The sequence below is a fragment of the Arvicanthis niloticus genome, chromosome 12 (genome assembly GCF_011762505.2).
Source record: "Arvicanthis niloticus isolate mArvNil1 chromosome 12, mArvNil1.pat.X, whole genome shotgun sequence".
Taxonomy (NCBI): domain Eukaryota; kingdom Metazoa; phylum Chordata; class Mammalia; order Rodentia; family Muridae; genus Arvicanthis; species Arvicanthis niloticus.
The window spans coordinates 72,576,161-72,585,466 of record NC_047669.1 but is presented as its reverse complement, the minus strand read 5'-3'; the positions used below and the strand labels follow the sequence as shown (position 1 = coordinate 72,585,466).

The window sequence follows — 9,306 nt, the reverse complement described above, 5'->3', positions numbered from 1 at the left end:
CTTCTGCGCATAAGGCCTGGGCAGAGGTTTTCAGGGCATCGCTGGGTGAACAAGCTTCAAATACTGTGCCATTCCCCATTTCTGTCCCTTCAGGTTCTTAGCTAAGTGCTGGGGGTTTCCCACTTCCTAGCATCCCTAGCTGTGTGTCTGCATCTGGGGCTGGACTCAGTTTCAAACACCAGACAACTTTTGTTTTCAATGGGATTTCAGAACAAACAGGATTAGAGCCTGCTGAGCCCTGCCTTTTCTTGGGCCCCATCCTCTCATCCCTCCATCCATTCTCCCAGGAATCACATATGCCTCCTAGTCTTAAGGAGGAAAAAAAAAAAAAAAAAAAAAAAAAAAAAAAAAAAAAAAAAAAAAAAACCAACCCAAAACCAAACAACAACAACAAAACCCTGAAGGCCTTTGTGATAAGCTAGGTAGGGCCTACAACACTCTATTTCTGGGGACACCAGAGCCTGAAGTTCTGGCTAGCAGACAGACATTACCCACTGGAGGAGGGAGAAATGCCTGTCTGGGAGCCAGCTGATGGGTCCACAGAAGGTCCACCTTCACTTAGGTCCAAGTGATGGACTTCTGAATGAGCCGGGGCTGAGGAAAGAGACAAAACAAAAACAATAAAAGGAACTCTCCGTTTCCAAGTCTAGGTACCATCTGCCAGTGGTCACCCAACATGTCATCTGTTAAAAGATCTGATGCCCGGAATCAGGCGGACATTTCAGAGTTTGGTGATGGAGGGGCGACTGGAACCGAATCTGCCTCAAGTTTTATCCGAAGGAAACTGAAGCTTTTAAATTTTTCTCCTTAGAATCTCTCTTGAGAGTAAAACCCTACATTTGCACTGCAGTTTAGGATTCTAAGACACTCGGTGACTGAAAAGACAGAAGTCGCCCCGGAAAAATCCACAGGGCTGCGGGACTGCACGAAAGAGCAGACCCCGAGGCCAGTAAGATTCCCAGCACCCACACTTTGCCGGCCTGCTGGGCGGATAGCAAGTGTGAAGAAGGGATGGAAGAGGCTGGTGAGTCTTTATCAAACACCCCTGCAGAGCTTTGCACAGAATGCCCAGGCTTTGTGGGACCCAAGAGTCTGGCTCTCCAAGGGTGCTGTGGGGCCCAGCGAATGCTCCCGAGCACAGAGAAAAGAAAATCTTGGCTGAAGAGGGCTTTGTTAGAGCTCCCAAAACCTCGGCAGAGGCTCGTCGGTCCCTGGCCCTGAAGGTCCAAAGTTCTGCACTCCTGGAAGGAAAACACACTCTTGAACTAGCTTGATTTTCAATAGAAGGGAAAAGGAGTTTCCGATTAGGTGTGAAAAATTAAAAAGCACAAGAAAGCTGTGATACACATCCGGAGAGTGTGCCCTTTTAAAGAAAACGTGTTGGGGGAGGGAGGGAGTGGTAAAAAAAAAAATCCCTTATCTTTCTCCACGGCTAAGCCAGCAAAACGAGCTACAAATCCGTCCCCAGAGGAATCGCTGTCCCTAGCGGCTCCTTGTCCCCCCCATCCCTCACACAGACTGAAAGCACCTGACTTACTTTAAATTTTATTTAAAATCTCAACACTCCAGCATTTGTTTTGTTTTTTGCAACCAAACAAGTAATAAATATTATTTAGCACTTCTTTTTCTTTACAAAAATAAAACAGGTGATAGATACACTCTGCAGGGGCAACGCGGGAGAGGTGGAAGGTCAGAGGCAGGCGCAGGAAAGCCCTCCTTGTAATGCAGGTTGCGCCAGGGAGCGCGCATGAAGGGGTTTGCCCCTTGCGTTAACGGTGGCAAAAGGTGTGTGTGTTTGGGGGGCGGGGACGACGACACAGAAAGTAAACAGCGGGCTTAGATGGATGAGGGAGTCACGTGAACAAAGAGTTTAGCATCCCGCACTTCATTGATATTATATTTACACACACAAGAAATTATTAAGAAGCCAACAGAACACCCCCTCCCAAATAACTCAAACTATATTCACAGCAACTTTTTGATGTTGTTCTTCTGTCAAGCCCCCAGGTACCAAAAACAGCGTCCGCAGTCGGGTAACAAACCAAATTGTGTGTGCTTAGAATGTGATGTGTGTGCGTGCGTGTGCACGTGTGTGTGTGTGTGTGTGTGTGTGTGTGTGTGTGTGTGTATGTGTGTGTGTATAGGAGGGTGGGTTCTATTTAAAAATAAGATCTAAAAAGCATCCAGTCCCACATCGGTAGTTTGGGGTAATTCCATTCCACAAGTGCTACTGTTTTAAGCGTCTGTAAAGCTTGCTCGTGTGGTCTGAAAAGGAACACTCACAGATCTGTTAGGAAGCCACAAATCAACAGGAGAGACGGGAGGGAAGGCCACACTTCTGAGACCACAGGACCTTAAGTGCTTCTGATACCCACGCCAGCGTCAACTAACTTAGTGCCTGGCCCTGGGTCAGGGATGAACCAGCAGGGTGAGGCCCAGCGGTCGCTTCTGCGGTGCGGTCCCTAGGAGTCTCCTACGCCACCCTAAATAGGGAAGAGGAGTCAAGTCCCCCAGTGCTCTGCGTCTCGTCTAAGCCCAGACGGGGGTCAATCTTTGTACACCGGAAAGTCAGTTTTTAGACTTCCTGGGGGTGCAGGCAGGAAGTTCCAGGGATGGATGTACCCGCGCGTTGTGGCCGTTTTTGTACAATGGCGCCTCCCAGCCCCACGGAGTGTTCAGCTAAAGAGTTAACCAGGTTCTGGAGCGAACGCGCCCCTCTCCATCGCTCCAAATGCTCCCACTATTTCGGTTCCCAGATATCCGACTCCCCGTAATCCCCTAGGCCCAGCCCGTGGTCCAGCTCCCCTTCTGGCAACAGAGCCCGGGAGCCCCAGCTCTGGCCTGTCCGCGCTGCTCCGCCGCCCCTCGGCTCTCCGGAACGCACCCCCGCTGGCCGGCTCACTTGGCGTCGGAGGTGAGGCGCGGCAAGGTGCCGGCGCCCATGGCCGACACGTGGTGATGCGGCGGCGGCACCTGGCACATGCTACAGGGGCACGGCATGCCGCCCCAGTGCTGGAAGCCACCGCTGCCACCGCTGCCTCCACCCCCGCCTCCGAGAGGGGCGGCGGCGGCTGCGGACGGAGACTTGAGCAGGCCGTGAGGAGGCCGGATGGATCCGACCGAGGACAGCCCGGAGCCCGGTAGAGAGGCGCTGGACACCGCTGCGGCGGCGGCTGCGGCGGCTGCTGCCGCGGCTGCGGGAGGGAGGATGGGGTGGTGCACGGCCGGGTGGTGCGCGGCGGCCGCGGGGTGCGCCGTGGCGGTGGGTAGAGGCGCCGAGTGTGCCAGCCCGCCACAGGCCGACGGGTGGAAGCCGGCGTGGTGACCCCCGTAGATCTCGCTCACTAGTCGCTTCATCTCCTCCAGCGAGTTGGTGAGCATCAGGATGTAGTTTCGCGCCAGCAGCAGCGTGGCGATCTTGGAGAGCTTGCGCACCGACGGGCCGTGCGCGTACGGCATGACCTCCCGCAGGCCGTCCATGGCGATGTTGAGGTCGTGCATGCGCTTGCGTTCGCGGCTGTTGATCTTCAGGCGCAGCTGCTGCAGCTCGGGCTCAGTCATCTGCTTCTTGTCTTTCTTGGTGGAAGACGGGGCCGCCGAAGACGAGGACGAGGAGGTGCTGGAGGAAGATGACTTGAAGCCACCGCCGCCCAGTTTGTCCCCGGGATGCGCGCCCGCCGCGCCCATGGCCCCTCGCAGCTCGGAGCTCAGCTCTGGCGGGCAGTCGCTCGGCGTGGACGAGGACACGGTCCCTCCGGTGAAGCCGCTGCTGCTTCCCCCCTTGCTCCGGGCGGGCAGAAAAAGATCATCGGGTTCTGGCGACGACGGGCGACTAGACACCAGGCTGGCGTCCGAGTCCATGGCCCCAGGGATGATCTAAGCTTTCGAAGGATACTTCTTTTTCGAACCTTCCGAACTTGAAGAAAGGAGAGAACCAGACAGACACAGACACACACAGAGAGACAGATAGACACACACGGGAGTGGGGGGGACAGAAGTGAGACAATTGCTGTCTCCGCCTACGCGGCAGCTCAGGATACCCTTAAAGGTGGTTGGCTTCTACCTCGCAGCGACATTCTGACTTTCTAGTAGCCTGCGATGTGCAAGGGATCCTAACAAATCTCTCTCCTCCCCACGCTCACCCACGGGTTACTTTATTTCAAAGACTCCTGGGTGGCCCTCAGAGAGGCACATTCTAGAGGTTTTATTTCTTCAGTCCGTCCTGGAATAAATGCGGACTTTTTCTTTGGGCCGGAGATCTAAATAGAGAAGTATCTCTATCTCGTGCTCAACATACACGGACCCATGTGCACAGACGCATCTAGAACCCGCGTCGGGTTCACATTCCAAGCGCTGCTTCTATGGCCGCAAGGCTAGCCCGCCGACCCGCAACAGGATTTGTTGGAGCCTGGGGTGCTGCGGTGAGTGTAGGCACCCAGACAGCCGCTAGTACCCGCAGGGGTGGGATCCCGGCCAGTAGATCAGCACGGAAGGGTGCATCCTAAGTCTAGCGGAGTTGAAGTCGGTCTTGGGGTCTAGGCTTGGGCAGTTAAGGGGCGGGGACACTTACTGTGAATTCGATTTGAGGTGCTAGCTGCGGAGGAGAACCTGGCTCTGGGCGCTGGTGTTGGCTCGGTCTGTAATAAGCATCCACACCTTTCGGGGTTCCGCTGGTTTTTATAGCTGGATGGAGGCAGCGGCGACGGCGGTGGCGGTGGTCTGGGCGGGGGCGGGAACAATGTGCTTTTCCTGGAGGGGCAGAGGCGCCAATGAGCTGGGCCGGCCGGAGGGGCTGCGAAGCTGATGTCACCCGGCTAATTCCGCTCAATGAAACCCGCCCGGCCCGGCACACGCCTCCTCTCAGCGCACAGCCAATGGTAGAGAGATTCGCGAGGAGGGATGGGAGGAGGGACCTGGGTAGGGAAAGGAAAGGGCGAGCTGGAGGAGGCGGGTGGTCTAGCGGGGCTGGCAGAGAAGGCTGGGGTCCCTGGGAGAGAGGGAACGCCTGCAACTTTCTATTTAAAAAAAAACTGCCACTGTAGCGTCAGGCCAGGGCAAGGAGTGGAATGGGGACTTGGCAAACTCGTCCGATGGCCAATCATTTCGATGTGTTGGGGTGACCACGGAGGCAGCCTGCCACACCTGGACTCTTTGCTAGCCCTCCCGCCCCGTCCTGTTTTCCGGCCGCCGATCTCTATCGAGTGATTTTCATCAAATTGTGACCATTTGGGGTTGCATAAGTAAAGACTAGCAGGGGAGAAGGTCCCCCACGCCCTTAGCTCCTTTCCACTTAATGGCAGTTGCTGCAGCTCCGAGGACAGGCGGTAGCGCCCCCAGGTGGGGGCATGGCCTTGGAGAGCACCGGGCGGGCAAAGACGCAGGAGAAAAGTTCTTAGCACTATGGGAAGACATCGCAATTCATTATAAAGTTAAGGGCTGTCGAGAAGCTCGGGGGAGCTATTTTCAATATAGTGAAAGCGCCAACGCGTGGATGGTTAAAGACTTCTACCCCATTTATTTTCAGGGAAACCCAGCCACTGAACTTCCAACATCATCTTGGGGTTCACGTCTAGGAGTAGAGGCAACATTGTTTGCAAAGAATTATCGGGAGGCCCTAGACTGTGGGCGTGAGTTCATACTTGAACCACACTCCTAGCTGCCTTGGGGCGCCTTTTCTACGCAGAAGTCTGTATGTATCTCAAAACAAAAAGCGGAGAAGCCTGATCAGGACAATAGCCTGGGGGTAATCTAGAGATAACTACACATCCACCCATTTTATGGAAGTGAAAACCTAGGGACTGACTTCAGCAAGCCTCCAGGAGAAAATATCGCCAGGCCTATAGTGATCTTTGCCTAACACAGATGCGAGCAGTTGGTGGTCCTCAAGCAGAGAGGCAGTAGGTTGTCTCCCCAACCCCCCAAATGTTTCTCACATCCAGACATTTCCAGCTCAAATGTATTTTGTTTGTTTGTTTGGGTATTCATTTTTACATATCTTGGATGCTATCCCTTACCCCCGCCCCCAAACATAGGAGCCTATTCTTTCTCACGGAGTTTCAATGGCCTCTCCTCCGGTTACTTCCCATTGCTTGGTATTTGAATTCGCATATGTAGTTTTAACAAGCAAGCAGACGAACAGTAATTGGTCCTCTTTTAGCAAAGTCAGAACAGGCATGAAAACTCAGGCGATTGCTCCTCATTTCGTGCTAAGTCTCCCCCTGGGGTCCACCCTAGAGAGCCCAGTGGGCTGGCGCGTTTGCCCCTAGTCTCGTGCCTTCTGGAGCATTGTTTTCCGACCTGCGTGTTTCCCAGCTGGCTCTGCAGCCATCCGTTAAATATGTATTTAAAACATGAAGAATTGAAGCGTGGTGATAATGTCGCTCAACGGTTACGAGGATGACCCATAACCGTTCAATTAGCAGAATCTGTCACACGGGGGTTGTGGTGGGGATTAGGAGCTTGGGCATGTGAGGACCGCTCTTGGGCCTTGCGAACCGCAGTGAGGGCGTGCGTGGGGATGAGCTCTGTGGGGCCACCAGCTGGGATGTGGAGCTCCAAAGCTCCTAACAAACCCCAGGCGGTACAATGTACGGGAGAGTAGGTGGCAGCCACCCTGGCTAGAGCAGGCCCAGAGCATCGGAGAGCCCAGGTTCCTTCTTTTGTTGCGTTCTACTGGTTTGTCTATCCTGCGTCCGAAAGTCTGAGGGAGAACTGCCTGACATTCTGTACACTTGGTCCAGTAGCTGGGAGTGGAAGACAGGGACGAAAGTTGGGGACCTTTTCTACAGACAGCTGCGAGCCTGGAAAAAAGTGCCCGAAGGCAAGAGCGCAGCGCTTGCGGGCTCTTCGTGTCCTCCCCCCACCCCCACTCCCGCTCCCAGCCTCTCCACTTCCCCTAGCCCTGTGACCAGTGTCACAGCCTAATTAGCTAACTAGGTTGTCCCAACAGTTCCAGGCATCTCTTGGTCCTAACTCCCTAAGTCGGAAGCTTTGACGCATAGCTCCCAACTGTCTCCTTCTCCCCCTCGGCTGCCTTCCTTTCTCTGAGAGCTGCTTGCCGCCTGAGGGCCATCTGTGTCCCCTGATCTCCTCTGGCTCAGAGGCAAGTCGGAGGCTAGACACATTTCCGTGCGGCTCCTTTACTCACCCCCCCCCCCCCCATCGGAAGCTAGACGGGGTTAGTGCCCGCTTGTCCTTCTTGGTCCGAGAGACCCTTGTCAGGATCTAGCTCTTGCCTGTGTGTCCTGGGTGGGCCCTAGAGCACGTTTCCCACCAGCACGCGCAGCTGGACAAATACGCCTTCCCTGGGAATCGGGAGTTCACTTGCCTAAGCTAATCGGCCGGCCGGGCTCGGGAGTTCCTGGCTGGCCTAGGCGTCCTGGAGCTGTTGGCCTCCTCCTTCAAAACGGAAGACGTGTTTTTCCCTCTCCTTTGTGTTGCCTTCGCACAAAAGGCCGGGTGCGTGTAAGGGCCGGCCTTTGCTCCGCAGCCTGGCGGCCCAGGAGGAGCCAGTGCCAAACCGGCTGGGCGGACTCTCGCGGGGCTCCAGGGCGCAGACCTCCCACCGATTCCTGGGTTCCCCATTTGGTTCTGGCTCTCCCCCTTCCCTTCCCTTCCTTCCTTCCTACTAGCATTCAGGCTGCGATTCTGCCTGCTGCCAAAGAGAGCGGTGTCCTTGCGCAAAATCCTCCCGGGGTGGCGGTGGCAGACAAGGCTCCTGGCACCGGGGAGAGAGAGAGGATGAGGGTTGGAGGTCCGGAAGCCAGAAGGACTGTAGAATGGCAGCTTTGGGGCTCAAACGTGTGCGGTAAGACACTCCAGGAGTCAAAACTCGGTAGAGCTTGGCAAAACTCAGCGTGGGGTCCCAGCAGGGCCTCGCCAGGGTTTTGTACAGTCTCCCTGCCTGCCTGGCAGGTGACATGCGTGCGCGTGGTGAATGTTTCCAAAGGCTCGCCCACGCAATTGTGCAAAGACTAGTAACAGTAAAATAGTGCATCTATAGGCAAAGATATGTTCAATGAACGGCACTTTCTGTACTCTGGATTGTGGGGTGTGAGAGAGTCTTTAGAATGGCGGAGCTTGTGACTGCTTCAAGGTTATCTGAGCTGGGCCCCGCTGTTAGCCGGTTTTGGCTGGCTCTTTCTTTCAGTTACTCTCTATCTGGCTCTAAAGAGAAGCATCACTCCCATTTTACAAAACAGAAGACTGAGTCTTGGAGAGAGAGATGTGAGCTATTTTCCCAGGTCCCAGACACCTGCCCTTAAAGTTCCTGATCACTGAAATGCATCACTGTCCTGATCCAAGTTCTGGGTGGGATGACATCTCGATAGGACCGGACAAGAATGGAAATGAACTTCTGTTGGGCTCAGCACACAAACCATTAGGCTGCCCAGTTCCCCCAATGACCTCTTTGGTGTTGGTGTGGAAGTGCCATTGTTCCCATTTTACAGATGATTAGAGGTCAAGTGGGGGCTGGGTTCCAAGTCTTCCACAGCTTTGTTCTAAACTTCCATTCTCTTTCCTGCCTCTGCTAGGTGTCCAGGAGTCACTTGGCCACTGCTCCTTTGACCAGGGGAGTCAGGAATGGTCCACTGCTCCAGAGCTAATCTCCGGTCTCATCAGAATTGTTCCGGTGTGTGGGTGGTGGAGGTACAGGTGGGAGACTACAAGTCTGCAAGGGCCGACAAGGAAGCATCCCCCTCCTTTAACATGCCCCATGCGCCCTTTTAGCTGTAAAATGAATTTAACCAGCACAGACTGGATTCTAGATCAGAAGCATCCTGGTTTCTGAGGGCAGAAGAGACCCACCCAGGCTAACAAGAGGTGATAATTCTCTATAGTGGTTGTCAGGAATAGAAGGCACTTGTACTATTTCCAGCACTTCTCTGGTAGGGTAGACCCAGGAGCAACCCACATCCTGAGGGAGTGGAGCCCATTGCCACTGCCTGCCGCTCTACTCTGGAGGGGGTGGGGGGGGGCACGAAAGCGCAGCAACTGTTGCACCCAGCTGCTGGCTGCGATGCGCCTTTAAGCGTTTCAGCCCGAGGGGTCCTGACCTCCCTTGCTTCTCGCCTTTTCCACGCATCTATTCTCAGGAGAAGAACGTTCAAGGCTCTTTGTACACAGACTGCTCCTATCCTTTAGTGGTCCCCCACCCTTCCTCCGGGGCCCAGCCCTCCCCCACCCTGAGCTCCCCTGAGCGTCCTGTCACCCAGCACGCCCTCATTCTCGCCCCTTCTTCCTTCTCTGCGCTCCTTCCCTAGGCTGGAGCTCACTGCTTCCTCCATTCCTCTGACAGAGGCCAAT

The 9,306-nt window shown here is 54.8% G+C and overlaps 1 protein-coding gene across 1 annotated transcript; it reads right to left on the bottom strand.

Moving 5' to 3' along the window:
- Positions 1-1,533: 1,533 nt before the first annotated feature.
- Olig2 (oligodendrocyte transcription factor 2) lies at positions 1,534-5,157 on the bottom strand. Its single transcript, XM_034515699.2, has 2 exons — positions 4,571-5,157; positions 1,534-3,916 (listed from the first exon to the last, which is right to left on the bottom strand). Exon 2 carries the CDS (start codon positions 3,859-3,861, stop codon positions 2,899-2,901), a length of 963 nt encoding a protein of 320 aa, XP_034371590.1. The 5' UTR covers positions 3,862-3,916; positions 4,571-5,157; the 3' UTR covers positions 1,534-2,898.
- Positions 5,158-9,306: the final 4,149 nt, after the last annotated feature.